The following is a 20,086-nucleotide window of genomic DNA, read 5'->3' on the forward strand; positions in this document are numbered from 1 at the left end:
CTTTCATTTCCTCCTGTGTTTCTTTACAGTACCAGCACAGGCAGAGGTAGAGCAGAGATCTCTCTGCTACCTGAAACTCCCCACATCCTCCTGCCTCCATCTCTCCACTGGAACTAACACTCCATACACACAGAAGTGCAAAGACAACAAGAGAAATGCAGTTCCAAATAAAGAGCTGGACATGGTCCGTATGGTTTACACTTGCTACTTGCACGGTAGGTCTTCACTTGACATATTTTCTATGTGTAATTTTGTGTGACAGAATCATCGGCAAAACATGTGAAACTGTCTGTTTTATATGTAGAAACTGCTACGTAAAGGGTTTTGGCTGTGACTGTGTAGTTATTTTCCATGCTTTATTTGTGGGATAGGGATCAATAACATGAGTCAGAGTGATCCTTGTTTGATAACTGATTTACAAATAAATGTAAAGTGTTTCGCAATAATGAAATATTGAAATATGTTTGGATTTACAGCAGACTGCAGACTGAACAGTTGTCTGTAAATAAAAAAAAAATGAAGATTTCAGGTTTAAACATGGTAAAAACATGTTAAATTGTGGTTAAAATCAGTTGTCATTACGCTTTTTCCATTGATATACATCTAGACTTCACAATCTCTAGCTTTATTAAACACTTTCTGGCCTTAACTGTGACACAAAATAGATTTCTCATGGTATATTTGCTTATCTCATTTTATTTACTTGTGAATTAGTTAATATTTTTTGTGAATCGCCTCAGATTTATCTAATTTTGTGAATATAAAATACATTTCACCTCATATGATCATGTCCACACTTTTTCTGACTGTGGAATGTCTTCTAAGAAAATATTTATTATATTATATTTAAAATATTAACTATGATCATGTTTTAAGCTTTTCCCAGGCCTCCACAGTCATGGAAGAGAATATAAAAATATTCCAGACTTGGAAAATTAATAAAAATTAATAACATCTTTAAAAAAAAATAATGTAAATTCATTGGTTAAAAGGTGTGGGGCCTCTGTAGAAAGAAGTGTAATTATTTAATATTTACCTCTTAATTTTATTGTTATATTAAAGATACATTATTATGAATGGTAAATGTAAAAAAAAGTTATTTGACTAATATTAGTGCATCTTATAGTATCAATCTAATAAATTATTGTTGTCAATTATAATTCTAAATAATTATAATATTATTAAAAAAATATATATATAAATGTAGGGAAACTGTAAAAATCTGAACTCAAAAGAAAGATTATTACTGAGTTCTGACATGTGCTAAAGATTCAGTATTGCAGATCTATAAGATACCGTGAGAAGTACCTAAATATCTTTATGTTTCTATTGTATCTCTGTTTATTGCAGGTTCTCACAGGTGCTCAGCATGAACCAGGCTACTGCTCATTTTATGAGGACTGTGGCCTAAACCCTGCAGTGGAGGGGGCTCTTATCCCCCCTAGGGTACCCTGTAAGGACTACAGAAAAGCCGTGAATGTGACAGGAGACCACTATGAACTTTTTAAATCCGTGTGCCCGATGTTGGCCCATGGTGAGGGTGAAACATTGGCCTGCTGCTCCATCAGACAACTCACTGCTCTACAGGATAGCTTGACATTGTCCAAAGCCGTGCTGATCCGCTGCCCGTCCTGCGCCGACAACTTTGCGCATATGCACTGCGCCACCACCTGCAGTCCCAACCAAAGTCAGATATTAAAGATTATGAAAACCGCAAACATCACACAACCCACTGGCATTGTTAAGGAAGCTGTGGTGGGTTACGAGGCTTATGTATCTACCAGCTTCTCAGATGCATCGTTTAGGTCCTGCAAAAACGTACGAATCCCAGCCACCGGAGGTTATGCCATTGCCACAATGTGTGGTCGCTATGGTGCAACGCTGTGCACGCCGCAACGCTGGTTAGATTTCCAGGGTGACTCGAGCAATGGACTGGCTCCTCTGGATATTAACTTCAAGCTTTTGCCAGACGGTCAGACCGCTGGACTCCCACCAGGAGCGGTTCTGTTTGCAGGAACAGCATTGAATTGTAACGAGACGACGCCGACAGGTGGCGAGGCCTGTTCCTGTCAGGACTGCGAACAATCCTGTCCAGCTGTTCCACAGCCACCGCCTTTACCAGAACCATTCATGATTGGTCAGCTAGATGGTGTCCTTGTCATCTGTATCATAGTCTTCTCCTGCATCCTTCTCCTTCTTACGTGTTACGTAATTTTAGAGTACACTATCCACTACCAAAAGTCAAAGGGTGCTCGGAAGGGCAAGAACACCAAGGACCAGAACGAAAATGAGATTGAACGTAAAATCAGTCCTAAAGATGTTACGTGCTCTGATAAAGCCAGTCTTGCCACTCAGGAATTCCTGGGATCTCTTTTCCAGACCTGGGGAACTATAATGGCACGATATCCTCTGATAGTGCTCCCAGTCTGCCTGGTGGTTGTGTTGGCATTCGCAGTGGGAATAAAAGACATAGAACTCACCACAGATCCTGTCCAGCTCTGGTCAGCGCCCCAAAGTCGTGCCATGCGTGAGAAGGCCTTCCATGATGCAAATTTTGATCCATTTTACCGCACCAATCAGCTGATCCTGACCGCTCCGGACAGGCCCAGTCACTACTATGACTCCTTACTCTTTGGCGAACAGAACTTCAGTGGTATCATCTCTAAAGGTGATATTACCTAGTTTTTCCACTTTTTGGTCAAATAAAAATCTGTGTGGTTGTCTAAATTAACTAGTCATGAAAGTCTCAAAAGCATACTTTAGATCTACTTTCACAATACAACAGAAGTAGCAACAGATTTTTTTTCAGTAGCCTACGTTCACCAAAGAAAAAATGATGATCGAAAAAGACAAAAAAAATTAGAGCAGAAACTTGGCTCAGTCCATTAGTTATTTAGCTATTTGAAGTGTATGTTCATCCATTAGATTATAGTAGTTCTTGATTTGTTTGTGTTTTTTGAGAGGGCTTAATTTTTACTCTCAATTTTTCTATAATAAATTTTTCTATTTTTGTCATTAAAACATCTCTAGGTTACGTATGTAACCATGGTTCCCCGAGGGAACGAGACGCTGCGTCGAGTCGCTTTGGGAACGCCCTTGCGTGACCGCGTTCTGAAGCACGTGTCAAATCCGTCCAATGGAGCAGCGAGACGTCACGAGCAGGGTGACGTAAGCACCAGAAAGCATAAAGGCACATCCGGCCGGGCGCAAACCAGCTTCGATGAAGTAGCGCCGGCAGGGATGCAGGGAGTATGGCAAAGAGACGCACACCGTTCATGTGTTCACCAGATCAACTCATCAAACCATGGACATTTTTTAACGTAACAAAGCAGCGTTTGTTGAAATCACGTGACTTGGCCAGTTTGAGTTGCGCTCCAAAACATTGATTCGAAACAAAAGATTCATACATGTTTCGAAGCTTTATGAAGCAGCGTTTCGAAGCGGCCATCACTAGTTTTCTGTATATATTTCATCCAAAATTCAAACTTTGTTTATGCTACCAAGAGAAACACTGTGAAGCTTAAGTTTGGATGTATAGCTATAAAGGATGTGGAATTGCAATATCAAGAGCAATAACCAACATTTATGTTTTTGTCATAACCATTTAGTCCTAATCGTTTTAAGCAGCGATGATTAAGTTTCAGTCATATTAAAATATATTGTGTATGTTTCTTTCACACAGATTTGATCATTGAGCTGTTGGAGCTTCAGCAGAAAATCCAAGCAATTGAATTATGGTCAGATGAACTAAACCGCACTGCAAGCCTTAAAGATGTTTGCTATGCCCCACTCAATCCAGACAACCCCTCTTTAACAGACTGCGCTGTCAATAGTCTACCGCAATACTTCCAAAACAGCATGGATAAACTGAACGCCAAAGCAAATATGACAGAGCTCGGCGTGACTAAGGAGGTGGATTGGAGGGACCATTTTATCTACTGCGTTAAGTAAGTCAGATATCTATATCTGTAGTTGTCACATTACCTACCTACCATTTGAGACTGCAGGATTTGTACGCAGAGATTTTTCAGGTAGACAGGATGTACGTAGGTTACATTGTTAAGCCAGTAGGTGGCGACAAGTGACTCCTTATGAGTGAGTCATTGAATCATTTGCTCACCAATTGATTCAGTAACATAATTAATTCAGGAACAAAATAATAACAGGCTCAATTCATAATTTGTAGCATACTATTAGGCTAGTAATATACTAATACAAAATCTACATAAAAGCTTTATATGTCAGAAATAGCAAGATTAGTATACTAGTATGCTAGGCTCCATCCAAAATTGCCAAAGGTAGCCTACTTGTTTTGAATAAGTATGTACCTTGCGAATGTTTAAAAAAACTGTTCTATATATTGAATGTGTGCCTTATTAATGTAATCCGGATGTACAACATTCTTCATATTGTCATTATAATGTGACCTACCAGCGTAAGTTACGTCGCTACACAATCATTCACAAATCCTCTTATATGGCCTCATGGGATAGTAAATTTTCTCGTCCGAAGGGGCAGGTCATCTGGGCAATAGGCTAATATACTTTGTGCCTACTGGTTTATGAATACTGTGAATTCAAACATATTATACTTTTCACATACTGTTTACTATGTAGTAGGGAAATATGCCTATTCAAACACAGCCAGTGAGTGGCTCCTATATAGCATATTAGCATAACACTACTATAATAATAAAAGAAATGGTAAGAGTAGTATGTTATTTCAAAATCAGTTACTGTATTCATGGGAGAGTCATTGAATCATTCACTCAGCCAACTAGATTGTTCTAAAATGCTGATTCAATCAAGAACAAAATGTTACCATTTGAATGAAAGTGTTTTCATTGGTGATAAAATAGATACAGTTACTGCCAATATTGTGTCTAAAATGTAAGTTACTCAATTATTCTTGTTTATTGAACTGTTTTATAAAAACAATATCACACAAAACATAAATATATTATGCTTGCCTACAGCTCTCCATTATCATTTAAAGACATCACAGCACTTGGCATGAGTTGTATGGCAGATTATGGAGGCCCTGTCTTCCCCTTCCTGGCTGTAGGAGGATATGAGAGTAAGACACAAATCTGGTGGCTAACATTTCACCACTATCTTAAAGATTCACTGGGCTGACTTTGGCTTTCCATTATATTTTCAGATGAGGAATACACCACTGCTGAAGCCCTGATCCTTACCTTCTCCCTAAACAATTACGCACGAACTGATGTTAAATTTAAGGTGGCTGAAGAGTGGGAACAAAGGTTCCTTGAGATTGTGCAGGAATACCAGAAAAACACAAACACAAACTTTACATTTGCCTACATGGCTGAGGTGAGACTCTGTTGACCATATTCTGTAATGATCAAAGATGTCAGTGTTTACAGTCTCATTAACGAACTGTCTGGTGCTCTGCAGAGGTCTTTGGAGGATGAGATTAACAGAACGACTGCAGAGGATATCCCCATATTCATGATAAGCTATGCTGTCATCTTCCTCTACATAGCCGTGGCTCTTGGGGAATATACATCCTGGAAGCGTATCCTGGTGAGTGCGTAGCAGAGTGGTTAATGGCTTGCTGGGAATTTCCTCATTTCTGATAACGGGAATAAAGGAAGAAGCAATTATTTTCTTAAAATAAAGGCCTAATGGAAACTCCAGCAAGTGTGTTCTGAGCAATCGAATCAATACTTTCTTGATTAAAATAGTCCAGGCATACTAATAGTTATCAATTAAAAAATAGATATAGATGTTATTAGTTATAAATATTTATTTTGTTAACAATACTAAAATATTGCATCTAATATAAATAGTGACCATTTTTAAAATGTTTTAACTCTTTTAAAAATCTCTGATTTCTTTTCACTTCACTTCAATCTTTTTTTAAATGGTCCTTTTAAATATTGTTAAATATTAAAGAATATCTATGAAATGAGGTTGTAAAAGTGTCATTAATAATAATTATAAAAGTTTTATAAAAGTGTCGTCATTGAGTGTGAGCTGATAAGCAAATTGCATTATTATTATTATTATTATTAGAAGAAGAAAAAGAAGAAGATCTTTTTAGATGAAACACATACAAAAGTATCTCAGATGAGCTACCCATTGGCCTATTTTGACAAGGTGATATTATTGTTTTCATAGGTAGACTCAAAGTTCTTGGTTGGACTGGGTGGTATTCTGGTGGTTGGCTGCTCTGTCATGGCCTCAATGGGTTTCTATGCCTGGATCGGGTTTCCGTCCTCACTGGTCATTCTGCAGGTCGTACCCTTCCTTGTGCTTGCTGTGGGAGCTGATAACATCTTCATTTTTGTTCTGGAATATCAGGTTTGTTGAGTTTATTGAGTTTTATTCAATTGTTTTTTGGGGGGTCTTTTTGCTTACCTTACTAGGGTCAGCTATAATCACACTGTAGGTTGCTCTTAACTCACTTTTCTTAGTCACCATTCTACTCTACCATTCAAAACTTTGGGTCAGTTAGATTATTTGGAAATAAATTAGTACTTTTAGTCAGCAATTAAAGGGAATAATAAATGACAGTAAAGACATAACGTTACAAAAAATATATTTAAAATAAATGCTGTTCTTTTGAATTTCCTGTTCATCAAAGAATCCTAAGAAAGCATATCCTTGTAATTTAAATATTAAGCAGCTGTCTTCAACTGTGATAACAATATGAAATATTTCTTGAGCAGCAAATCAGCATATTAGAATGATTTCTGAAGGATCATGTGACACTGAAGACTGGAGCAATGATGCTGAAATTTCAGCTTTACCATCACAGGAATAAATAACATTTTAAAATATATTCAAAGAGACTTGTAATAACATTTCTGTTATTGTTGTTTTTACTTCACTATCAATCAAATAAATGCAAAATTGTGTGTGTGTGTGTGTATATATATATACAGTATATATATATATATATATATATATATATATATCATACCAACCCCAAACTTTTAAATGGTAGCGTATATCTTCCATTATATTCTATTTTAGAACTTTAGAACTTTACTGTATGTATCTACTACTATCGCTATAATTTCATAAAACATGCTTTCTTTCTGTCTTTTCTATATAACATTTTAAAATATATTCAAAGAGACTTGTAATAACATTTCTGTTATTGTTGTTTTTACTTCACTATCAATCAAATAAATGCAAAATTGTGTGTGTGTGTGTGTATATATATATACAGTATATATATATATATATATATATATATATATCATACCAACCCCAAACTTTTAAATGGTAGCGTATATCTTCCATTATATTCTATTTTAGAACTTAAAGATATTACTGTATGTATCTACTACTATCGCTATAATTTCATAAAACATGCTTTCTTTCTGTCTTTTCTATGTTTAATCTCTATCAGAGAGATATGCGCAGACCAGGAGAGAAGAGGGAGGAACAGATTGGGAGAGTTCTTGGAAATGTGGCTCCCAGCATGCTGCTTTGCAGTTTGTCTGAATCTGTTTGTTTCTTTCTGGGTGAGAATCTCCTACTGATCTCAATCTCTACTTTAATCCATAAAAACAACTACAAGAGAGAAAAAAAATCTAATTTTCAAATCCATTATGGAAATAAATCAGGAACATTTATTATATTGCCTGACCTTTACTCACTTGTGCATGTCAGCGAGACCTGATGCAGTAGATACGTATCATCCTAACTAAAGAGAGATATGATCCATGTATAGTACAGCCAATAATGTACTTTCGGCTCCTGAATGAGTCATATTTAATGCAGTCAATGGGTTCAGATTCATTCCATCTATGAGGAAACATATATATGGCTGATTAAACACACCCTTACTGTCTCTTTGCAGGTGCTTTGAGCACTATGCCAGCAGTGAGGTCTTTTGCTCTGTATGCGGCACTTGCTGTGCTCATGGACTTCATTCTACAGATGACTGCCTTTGTGGCTCTGCTCTCACTTGACGCTCAGCGTCAAGATGCAAACCGGTGTGAGATAGCTTGCTGCGTTACTGTGAAAACTCCACACCCATCCAAACCCAACCAGGGCATCCTGCTCCCATTAATGAAAAAATACTACGCCCCTGCACTGCTCAACTCTGTCAGCAGGGTATTAGTGGTACGTTCCTATTTCGCCAACATTGGTATTAGCATGTTTCTTTAATTACAAGCACTTTTATGTCCCAGGGTGGATTTATATTAACCAACAGATTTCAATATAATTTTTCTTTTCATATGAAACTTGGAAAAGTTGGAAAATTCATTTATAGTGAATTACTGATCTAGAGATTTTATGGATTTTCCTTTGTCCCATAAAATATGAAAATAAAAGTAATATGTTTAATATAATAATCTAATAATAATAATAATAAAAAAACATTTACATTTCTTTTGTTGAAATTTATTTACATTTTGTACTGTTGTTACCTTAGTTTTGTATCTTAGTTGTCCTTAGCATAATTCTTAACACAGCCAACCATTTTGACACATAAATACATAAAATAAATTTATATTTTACATATAACTTTAACAGAACAAAGGACATTTTATTCCAATAAATATACATTTACAATGTAAAACTAGTAAATGTGGCTAAAAGTGCCCATTGTTGGGAAACACCCATTCACAGAATTCTATTTTATCGCTTTCTAAAAAAAGCTGATATTATGATTGTAACTGGGAGATTTTCTGTCCTTTATATGCTCTTATATGAAGAAATTAGTAATAGTTTAATCTTATTATGTCTTGTTCTCTTAGATGGTGGTGTTCCTTGCGATTTTCTGTGCCTGTGTGTTCCTCATGTTCCATGTAAAAGTGGGCTTAAATCAGGAACTGGCCATGCCATCTGTAAGTACACAAGTTTACTCTACTAGCCTGCCAATAAAAATGACCAATTATGCCAAAATGGAAATTAAAAAACCTTCCAGTTACTGAATATTAAGTTAGAGTGTTGACTTTCTCTCTTTGTCTATGTGTAAATATTATCAGGACTCCTACATGTTGGACTACTTCGCATACCTCTATAAGTATTTTGAGGTTGGTGTGCCCACATATTTTATCACGACCAAAGGGTTCAATTTCACCAGTGAGGAGGGCATAAATGCAGTGTGTTCCAGTGTGGGATGTGACCAGTTCTCTTTCACCCAGAAGATCCGATACGCCACTGAATACCCTGAGCAGTAAGTATTATATATCTATATAAAAGCGCTCTATGTAATCTGTAAATGTAAACTTACAGTAAGTGTAAAATATACAGTACATTATTTAAATATAACTAAAGTTGTTTATGTAATGTAATTGTATACATTTTGGCCTTAATTATAGTCTGTAAATACAAAAATCAGATGTTAGCACCAGTTTACTTATATATTCAGTGGTCTGGTAGCACTCCACTACTCTTTACCTCATTTTCTTTACCTATTACTTACAGTTCATGAATTCTTTACTAATTAAAATGGTCAAATAAAATGCCAAGTCACACAGAGCTTTTATAATATTGGTAAAGAGCCAGATAAACTATGAGCTATTGTGTCATATTATGCACTACCCTTCAAAAGTTTGGAGTTAGAATTATTATTTTTAGTTTTTGAAAGACCAAGGCTGCATTTAGTTAATCAAAAATACATTAACAACTGTAATATTGTGAAAAATGATTACAATTTAAAATATTTTTTTCTATTTGAATATCTTTAAAGTGTAATGTTTTGCTGTGATGGCAAAGCTGAATTCTCAGTAGCAATTGCTCAGTGTCTCATTATTCACATTATGATCCTTCAGTAATGATTCTAGTATGCTAACTTGGTGCTCAAGAATAATTTCTTATTATTATCAATGTTGGAAGCAATTGTGCTGCTTAATATTTTGTTAAAATTAGATTCCTTTTTTTTCAGGATTCTTTGATGAATATAGAGTTCAAAAGAACAGCATTTATTTGAAATGGAACCTTTTGTAACAATGTACTGTAAAAATCGTTAGTGTCACTATCAATCAGTTTAATGGGTCTTTGGCTTGCTGAGTAAAAGTATTAATTACTTTTAGAAAAAAAACTAGCTTTTGAATGGAAGTGCATGTTTATGTCGTGAGAATACTTTGCTTGCAGATGACACTTAATTTGATATTTTGTTAAAGAAATGAAATTCATAAAACAAATTTTAAGTGAGACTTACTTTTCTTTTAAGCTGCTGATCAAAGCTAAAATCTTGCTGATTGCTCTAGATCTTACTTGGCTATCCCAGCATCCTCCTGGGTGGATGACTATATCGATTGGCTGAACCCTGGATCCAAATGTTGTCGTATCTATACGGCTGGCCCAAACAAAGATGAATTTTGTCCTGCCAATGAGAGTAAGTGTTTCTATATAATTTAGCAGTTAACATATAAAGCCTTGTTGTATATTGTGTGTGTGTGTGTGTGTGTGTGTGTGTGTGTGTTTCAATGCAACATTCTTAGAGAACTAATTATAAACATTTTTGACAGCTGGTTTCTTCATGTGTGCCAAGAAGTGTATCAGTGTACCCGAAAATGGGGTTCTGCGACCTAGTGTTGAAAATTTTAACAGATTTCTGCCAGACTTTCTTAGCAACAGACCTGACCTACAGTGTCCAAAAGGGTAAGAAAAGCAACCACCTGAAAGACTGAACAGAATGAATGTTTAGAATAAAACATGTTCATGATTATGGTTTCATTTCCAGTGGTTTGGGAGCTTATGATAAAGCTGTGGTTAGAGACGAAACTGGGGAAATAATAGGTGAGATGCATGCATGAATTGTATGTGTAACAATTTGCATTCACCTTCTATAGCAGTGGTTCTCAACCAGTAGCCTAATTTTAATAATGTGATTTCTAGACCTGGAAATGGTTTATTTTTATTTTTTATTTTTAGGGCATTTTTATAATGAATATACATTTTCCTAGTTATGCCAAGCATAAAATATTTGTAAAAGATTCCGGTAGCACTTTACAATAAGGTTCCATTAGTTAATATATTAACTAACATGAACAAACAATGAACAATACATTTATTACAGTATGTATTCATCTTTGTTAATGTTAATTAATGAAAATGCAGTCGTTCATTGTTAGTTCATGTTAATTCACAGTGCATTAACTAATGTTAACAAGCACAACTTTTGATTTTAATAATGCATTAGTAAATGTTGAAACATAAACTGTTAACATTATCTAAGATTAATAAATGCTGTAGAAGTATTGTTCATGCTTGGTTCATGTTAACTAAAGTAGTTAACAAATGTCAACTAATGAAACTTATTGTAAAGTGTTACCAAGATTCCTTATCCTTAATTCTCCAGTAAATTATGAACAGCTTGAAAAGTCATGAGGCCTTTAAATATTGTTGTGAACATTGGGGAAACTTGTAGTCAAAACAGTTGAAAATCACTGTTCTATAGAACTGTTCAGTCATGATGTCAATTTGTAGGCTATTTTGCATTAGTTTCCATCATCAATTTAAGAACAGCAGTTTCTGGTTTATGAGTAAAGTTTGTTGTTAATATTACTGAATGAAACTTTAATGTTTTGCTCTATAACATCAGTTAAACATTGTCATATCACAACACAACTCTTGAAACTAGAAATAAGCTATGTTGCTAAAAAGTTGCTAAGCTACAATGACTAGAACAGTTGTTGTCAAGCAAGTAAACTCACGTCTTTGTGGTAGTTGTAGTCCTTATTTAGTGACTTGTTCACAATGTTTGAGGTATGACTGTAATTTATGTTAAAGAATAAAACGTGACAAAGCCACAGACCCTAGTTTACTCATAAACTGAAGCCCGCTACTCGCTAAAATGCTAACTGTCTTCCAGGGTTTGAGGCCTACAAACAGCTCATATAAAACACATGTAAGTGTTTGATTCATTATGGCATCTCTTCGTTTTTCAGCGTCTCGGTTCATGGCCTACCACACTCCTCTGGTCAACTCGCAGGAGTTCACGGCAGCGCTGGAGAAAGCCAGAGAACTGGCACATCATATCACAATGACCATGAGGAACGTCACAGGCACCTCTCAAGACTTTGAGGTCTTCCCTTACACGTAGGTGTCCACTTCTAATCCTCCCTTATCTTACTACATTTACCATCCTCACCCTTGCTGCTTCTTCTTCCGGATAAGATAAGAAGCAATAATCAGTTAATGTAATCATATTTTAATGATAACGCGTCCTTGAGCTACTTAATAAATTGCAAAACAGCATCACGGATCCTAGAGCTACTTCATATTTTTCTTTCAACTACAGGATGGAATACATTTTGTATAGCAGGGATGTCACGCACATATTTTAAAGGTGGCACCAGTGAAAAAGGAGTGCGCTTAATTTAAATGCATGTGCAGTTTGTAGTGTACTTAAAATCTAAAAAGTATATTTTTAATAAACTCTGCTTGCAGAAAATATATTCAATAAAAGGCCACTTAAGTGTACTTTGAGAGGTCTCTTAACTACACCTTTAAAAAGTGCCCTTTGCAAAATTGTCAGATTAAAAGTTTTACTGTTAAAATGCATTTTAAATCATCCGTTTTTGATCATCTATTTGTGTTCACTTACATGCTAAAGCACTTGTAAAGTACTTGATTTATTACTTCATTTTAACTATAGTGTGTTATTCAACGTCACATTTAAAGATAATATATTTCAAATGTACTAAATTGCAACTTCATCACTACAAATGTGTAATTACAAATATATGTAAATACATGACATACAAGTTCAATAGAAATAGTCAGTCCTTTCGGCAGTACAGTTTAACCATATTTCAAATAGAAATAATTATGATTTTCCATTAAAAGATGCACTTAAGTTCTACCTATGTCAAAAAGCACTCTTAAGTTCAACCAATTGTGTTTAATATGAATTTAAACTATAATACATTTTCATTTAATTGCAAATAATATGGAAGTGGGTGTCCAAAAACATTATGTTGAGTTCAAACTCAAGTGAATCCTTTTGAAGTATATCATATTATACATTATAGGTATATGTATATATATATATATATGCGCAATAAATTAATATGTTAGACTAGAAAGAGGACCCAGGATCAAAAATCTCTGAGCGCTGATTCTATGATCTTTTATTTCGCAGTGTGACGTATGTGTATTACGAACAGTATCTGACCATCGTGAACGAGGGTTTGTTCAACATCGGCGTGTGTCTGCTCCCCACATTCGTTGTGTGTTGTATCCTGCTCGGCATGGACTTGAGATCAGGCTTTCTGAACCTGCTCACCATAGTGATGATCACTGTGGATACGGTTGGTGTCATGACGTTGTGGGGCATCGACTTCAACGCTGTGTCGCTTATCAACCTTGTGACGGTGAGTTGTTCAGAGTTGTCTGCATGTTTGCAGTTCATAAAAGTAGTCAGGAACAATCTATAACATTCTCATCTCACTGTGGGTTTGTTTTTCAGGCCGTTGGTATATCAGTAGAGTTTGTGTCTCATTTAACACGCTCATTTGCGCTCAGTATTCAGCCCACGAAGGTGGAGAGGGCAAAGGAAGCCACAGCTAACATGGGCAGTGCGGTGAGTACCACAACAAACATGTTGAAGCTTCCTCAGTTATGCATTAGTTTGTATGTCCAGTTGTTGTGTTGTTTCATGCGCGTGTGTGTTCTCTTTCCCAGGTGTTTGCTGGAGTTGCGATGACCAATCTACCTGGAATAGTGGTGTTGGCATTTGCTAAGGCACAGCTCATCCAGATCTTCTTCTTCAGACTCAATCTGGTCATCACTCTGCTCGGCATGGCCCACGGCCTCATATTTCTGCCCGTGCTGCTCAGTTTCTTAGGTATGTTGCATGATTATAAAGACATGCAGTCATTATGCACATGGTGCTCAATCCCAAAGAGTTTAAGTTCAAAGAGACTAGTTAAAATTCTAACAAAGTATTGTAATTGCACTGGTTTTGCAGTGTGCAACATGTACATTTTGAACAAGTAAGCAAATTCGTATCCCAAAATGCAAATACAAAAATGTCAGTCAGCCAAAATGTAAACGTTTTTACACAAAAACCACACACACACAAACAAACTAATAACCAAAAATGTGTATTGCATTTCAAATCTAAAAACACAGACAATGAAAAATATATAGGAATCATTCAGTAAGAACAGATAAGGAAGAGGGAGGCATCAGACATGTCAGAACAAGAGTTCCATCATGAAGGAAGAAAAAAAAAACCTGATGCAATTTGTTTATACAGTCCAATATGCTGAAACAGATGGAAATGTTATTTTAGTTGACATTACCACATACCACTTGATGAAATAAATGCAACATAATGAGGCAACAATGTAGCATTCTACCATTTGAATAGTTACACAATTTGAAGTGTTATTGAGAAATACAGTAAGAGAGTATAAGAGTTGTTTAATATTAGTACATTGTATTGCCAAATAATCAGTTATTTTAGTATTATTTATATACTATGGTAGTATTTATTAAAATGTTGAATTAGTGTTTATTTGTATATTTCCATTTTAAATGTAGTTTAAATAATTCAGTAATTTTGTGTGATTGTCATTTTTATCATTTTTTTATATTTTTCTATTGATTTTTATTTATTTATTTATAGTTTTTGTAATTTTAGCACCTTAACTTCAACTTCATTTACTTTAGTATGTTCAAGGTTTTTCATCTCATATTTATATTTTATTCTATTTCAGGTTTATTTCAATTATTTGTATTAATTTTATTCAATTGCAATAAAAGATTAAGTTAAATTTTAGTTAACAATAAAAGACTATGTAGCAAGCACTAATATTCCATTCCAAACACTTGAACCAACCAAATAAAATCTGGTGTATTATAAAAGGGTTTGATTAAACAAAACTAATAAAAACCATCTGTCTGTGTTGCTCAGGTCCTGGTGTGAACAACGCAGTTCTGCTGCAGATTCAAGAGAAGAAAGCCAAAGAAATGGAACTCAACAGCAAAGCTACATATGACAACATTAGCTTCGAAAGCCATGAAAAGTAAAATGGCGAAATCTCTGTACAGCCATCATATCCAGTAAAGGCTGGCATTGTCTCCAAGACCACCCAAGAACCCAGCGAATTTGAAACTGATGTTTTGTAGCTCTTACAACCTGCTCTCCCTCTTTCTTCCATTTAATTTACCTCTAAAATTAGTGAACTGATAGTATAAGAGAATCCTCCAAAAGAAGGGATCACCTGCCATAACATACACTACTGCATGTGAGACCTGAGGGAAAAAACAACCAATTGCATGCTCAGAACATTTGAAGCAGAATCTCATCTTGCTATGTCAGCTCTATGCCTCTTTATGTGGACGCAGTAGTTGCGTTACTGCTATAAAACGGCCTATCTCCTTCTGAAGATGTTCATGAGAGATACGCAGCTCGTGAGTCCTTCACCATCATTTTTACCTGAGATTATCTTGCCCAGGTCACACCCGAGACAAAGTGATAATGGATACAAATGAGGAGCTCAATTCCACTGTTTTAGAAAAAAGAAAATTAGTACAATAGTTTAGAATTATTGTACTTTTTATTGTGTAATATTTGTAAAGTTATATTTAATTTTGTTGTTATGTTTCATATTGCCATTTTTGCATGCAAGTAATTGTCTTGTTGAGGACAGAAAGTAGACACTGCAACTCAAATAACACTCCAGTATAAAGAGCATCTGCTCTTGTATTATAAGCATTACTGTAATTATATTAAATGCACTGTGTGTATATCTACATTCTGTATAAATGTTCAATATTATTATCTCAATAGTTCAATATCTCAACTTTGCATTCAAAGTTTACCATTTACTGTTAAAGGAACAATAAAGCACTTTTACAGCAGTTTATTGGCTGTATGAATGTAGGCAAGCTAATAATAATTTCAGATGCAATCAATTAACTTCTTTTTTTAAAGGATATTTTTACAGGATAAATATTTAAAAATGTAAAAACACTGTAAAAAACATAAACAGTCAAAATAAACTATACTGAACTGTAATATTGCCTTCTCATATGAATATTATCTAGCAAGTATTCAAATATTTAAGCCTGTCACTAAACAGCTTTTAACGTTATTGTACAAAATCATCCTACAGTAAATCAAAGTTCACATTTATTGGCACATATCATTCATAACATTCTATATTAAACATTTGTGCAATGAAAAACAGGGTTTATACAGCCACACAATTACACTGCATGGACCAAAATAAAAGGAAAATCAAATCCTAACAATGGAAAGCTCTGAAATGAATGACACTACACTAATGAAATAAAATATATAATACTATCAATTGAGCAAACAAAGCACCTGCAATAAAAATGTGCAATTCTTACGTTCACACACACACACACACACACAAACACGCACGTACCCAAAGACTTTAACCCAGAAATATGTTGCTCTCTGGCCAATACTGCTGCATAAGGGAAATCTCTCTCTCTCACACACGCACTCATTCACTGGTGCAGAGTTCACGATGGTCAAAGGGGATGTTTGGAGAAAAACAAGGGCCTAGTCTCTTAAAATTGATTATATCATTCATGAATTAATTAGCATAGCTATCAGCAATAAAATAAACGTCCGAAACACATAAGTCTATAAAGATAAACCTCTAAAGACTGAAAGACTGTATATCTTGGCTGATTCTTGTTTCATCAAGTAAAAAGTAAAAAAAAAAACATTGAGCCATCTGCCATCTAGTGGACATTTGTTTTGTTGTGACAAAGTAAAACATTCGTACACACTTCAAGAGCACATTTGGGCTTGCTATTCCCTATGTATACACACAATATACACAAAATCACTTAGTTTAATGACTACATTTACATTTTTAAAACCATTTTCTAAAATGTAACTCTCTGGTCTAACTGAATAACATACACTGCTCTGTCAAACATACCAATCCAGAACCTGATAGGTGACTGAAGCATCTGAAGCATCTAGTTCCCTCCTGCATGAAATATTGTCTCAAACTGTGCGTTAATACCTAAACACGTTTCATGAGGGTGCTTCACACCAGGAGAAGCTCCGACTTAACATCAGTAACTCAGAATCTCTGGTAGACAGGCGGACGTCCCGTTCAGAGGTCAGCATGTAAGAGACCTGTGTTCACGAGCCTTCAGTCTTGCTCTTTTTTCCCTCCTAACAGAGATAGTGGCAATTGAAAAATTATGAATTTCTGAATATCGTAGAATTGGACTTGTCGCCCATTTCACAGTTTTTGAAAGAATGGCATATTCTTTATTTGTTTTAAATCTGTGGTCTGATACTTTTGAACCCCATAACATGCAAAACAAAAGCAAAAAAGGCACAAAAAAAACAAAAAAAGCAAAGCAAAACAAAACAGCATTGCACATGCACAAGGTTTGTTTGGTTCAAACATTTGTGATTGTGTAACCATGCATTTCCAAAGAAAATGAATATACATGTACATTTTTTCAATATTATCAGTATTAACAACTTGAAAATGTTGAAAATCACAATTTTCTGAATATTTTTTAATTAGGTTTGTCTCCCTTTTTGAATGAATATGTATGTCATAATTATTGATGTTATAACGTTTATTTGTTTTAAATGTGGTCTCATACTTGTGGACCGAATAGCATAACAAAAATAAATAAATAAAATTAAATAAAATAAAACCAAAATAAAAAGCACAAAGAAGGACAAAACAAATTAAAACAACACAAAACACAACAAAACAAATAGCAAAACAAAAAACAAAACGCACACCCAAAAAAGTAAATAAATAACAAAATTGTCAAAATAAAATAAAAAGTGCAAAGTAAAACAAAGAACAAAATGCAACAAAACAAAACGCAGCATTGCACTCGCACCTTGTCAAAGTTTGGTTTAGTTCATACCTTTTCGGTTGCGTAACCATACATTTCCAAAGAGCAGCATAGAGGGCTAACAGAAAGCCTATGAACACTGCTGCAGCAATCGCACCTGCAAACACACATACATACACCTGTTACACTGCTGTCTGCAGTCTGGAAAACATTTGTACACAGAGGCACATAATCAGTGTCCTCTACCCAGAGATGAGATCCGTAACACTGACAGGCTACAGTTTCATTGTCGGCACTTCAAGATCACTGGTATTTCCAGTGAAAAATGCAGCTTAGACACTCTGGTACTATTAGTAAACATCTCCTATTTATGAAACATCACAGCTGCTTTATATACTGATCTTAGCCATGTGAAAGGTCAAAGGTCCCACTAAATGGGGAAGAACTGTCAGTTTGGGGGAAGTCGTGGCCTAATGGTTAGAGAGTCGGACTCATAACCCAAAGGCTGTGGGTTCGAGTCTCGTACCGGCAGGGATTGTAGGTGGGGGGAGTGAATGTACAGCGCTCTCTCCCACCTTCAATACCCCGACTGAGGTACCCTTGATCAAGGCACCGAATCCCCAACTGCTCCCCGGGCGCCGCAGCATGAATGGCTGCCCACTGCTCCGGGTGTGTGTTCACGGTTTGTGTGTGTTCACTGCTGTGTGTGTGCACTTTGGATGGGTAAATGCAGAGCACTAATTCCAAGTATGGGTCACCATACTTGGCCACATGTCACATCACTTTGTTTTTCATTAGTGTTTTTCATCAAGGAGACTGACCCTGAGAATCAAGACATATATAGACATAAACAGTGTGTGTTTAAAGAGATATATGGTGTAGTGAGGAAACAGAGGGAGATGGAAAATCCCAGTGATGACTTGGAAACCTGTTTGAGCCTGTGAGCGGAGAAGCTGAAACAAGGAAAATCAACCCTTAACTATGATTTAACACTCAACATTCACTTTCTCTTCCACACCCTGGTTTTTAGATTAGTTTTAAAAACAAATAAAATCTGATTTAGGGCATGGTCAGGAGAAATTATGCAGACCATATCAGCTAATCTCTAATTACAGATTCAAGTATTTATGTACAGAGTAAGTACACAAAAATAAATAAATAAAGAGTCACTGATATGTATATAAGTGATCTCTCTCTCTCTCTCTCTCTCTCTCTCTCTATGTATATATACTATCTACATTTTTGTGCTTAAGGAGGTGGAAAAAATCTATATCCTTCTAATAGTACATACATGTACAGTAGATATAAAGTCAATTTAAAAAATTTTATATTTCTGAGAAAAGCTCTAGCAGCATTTGTTTGCAGGTTAGTTGGTATTTTTTGTAATTCAATGAAATTGAGATATTTTAAGTTTCACTTTGCTTGTGTGGTCAATAAATGACATTCTCATAAACATTTAGCAAACAACAGGTTATATTCTCATTAAATGATCAGTTTATCCACTGACGATTCAACAGCATCCTTTCTCACAGACCCACACACCCTTCGGATACTCCTCAGTACAACCAGATTTCTCTAGAAATGTATATTGTTTGAGAATTTATTGAGTTATTGTTGGACAAAATAGTCCCTTGTTGTTTCTTCATGCCAAAAGGTTAAACAAGTTGCAAAATCGAATGATTAATTTCACACTTGATTTCAACTCTTCTCAGAACATGAAGAGAGGTGAAGTATTCAGGCTTGATCTGTACGAGCTGTCAGCAAACAAACATATCTTTCTATTGTAATGTGTAGTTTGGAGTCAGTAAGATTTTTTTAATGTTGGCAAAGAAGCTCACCAAGGCTGCACTGTAAAAAAAATTTACGGTAAAAAAACGGCAGCTGTGGTTGCCGGAATTTTACAGTAAAAAATACGGTAGCAACATTTTAGGTTTTACGGTTTTAACTTAAATTTACAGTTAAATACCGTAATTTCATTAACTGAAATAATGTTAATATACCAACCTATTGAAGTACTGAAATCTGTTTTGTACCTTTGTAATACACTGATAATCACCAAATGCAGGTGGTGATGAGAAAGTCACATGATGAACCAAAGCCATCACAAACAGCTTTTAAATAATAACATATATAGAAGGTGCACAGTGTCATTCACACAAACTCCAAACACCATCATGGTAACACACATGAAACTGAAATAATGCGATAAACATTAATTTAACAACATGTAACATACAACCCTAATATACAAAACTGATAAGGAAACACTAAGAAGAAACATAGTTATTTCAACAACAAAAAAACATCAAATTTGAAATGTAACGCAG

The 20,086-nt window shown here is 35.3% G+C and overlaps 1 protein-coding gene and 1 long non-coding RNA gene across 3 annotated transcripts in view; one reads left to right on the forward strand and one right to left on the reverse strand.

Moving 5' to 3' along the window:
• Nucleotides 1-15,869, forward strand: LOC107554417 (NPC1-like 1). The gene is made up of 19 exons (XM_016236908.1): nt 1-215; nt 1,351-2,668; nt 3,683-3,947; nt 4,976-5,076; nt 5,161-5,333; nt 5,418-5,546; nt 6,144-6,326; nt 7,384-7,498; nt 7,837-8,102; nt 8,741-8,830; nt 8,972-9,162; nt 10,199-10,326; nt 10,460-10,592; nt 10,675-10,730; nt 11,882-12,032; nt 13,078-13,309; nt 13,405-13,518; nt 13,620-13,782; nt 14,857-15,869. The coding sequence occupies exons 1-19, from the start codon at nt 156-158 to the stop codon at nt 14,970-14,972; spliced, it is 3,984 nt and encodes a 1,327-aa protein (XP_016092394.1). The 5' UTR covers nt 1-155; the 3' UTR covers nt 14,973-15,869.
• Nucleotides 15,870-16,492: 623 nt separating this feature from the next.
• LOC107554419 (uncharacterized) overlaps nt 16,493-20,086 on the reverse strand; it is a 9,802-nt gene continuing 6,208 nt past the window's right edge. For both annotated transcript variants that reach the window (XR_001605052.1, XR_001605051.1), the window contains exons 3-4: nt 17,832-17,916; nt 16,493-17,109 (exon numbers count right to left, since the gene is read on the reverse strand). This is a non-coding gene — a long non-coding RNA (uncharacterized lncRNA). The remainder of the gene's footprint in view (nt 17,110-17,831; nt 17,917-20,086) is intronic.

This window comes from Sinocyclocheilus grahami, unplaced genomic scaffold (genome assembly GCF_001515645.1).
Source record: "Sinocyclocheilus grahami isolate Dianchi unplaced genomic scaffold, SAMN03320097.WGS_v1.1 scaffold501.1, whole genome shotgun sequence".
In the NCBI taxonomy this organism is placed as follows: Eukaryota; Metazoa; Chordata; class Actinopteri; order Cypriniformes; family Cyprinidae; genus Sinocyclocheilus; species Sinocyclocheilus grahami.

Excerpts from the sequence above, each read along its gene's own strand:
- LOC107554417 (XM_016236908.1), top strand. The coding sequence starts at position 156 with ATGCAGTTCCAAATAAAGAGCTGGACATGGTCCGTATGGTTTACACTT. Across the intron at positions 2,669-3,682 it reads CAGTGGTATCATCTCTAAAG|ATTTGATCATTGAGCTGTTG; the intron begins GTGATATTACCT and ends TCTTTCACACAG. Across the intron at positions 13,783-14,856 it reads CGTGCTGCTCAGTTTCTTAG|GTCCTGGTGTGAACAACGCA; the intron begins GTATGTTGCATG and ends TGTGTTGCTCAG.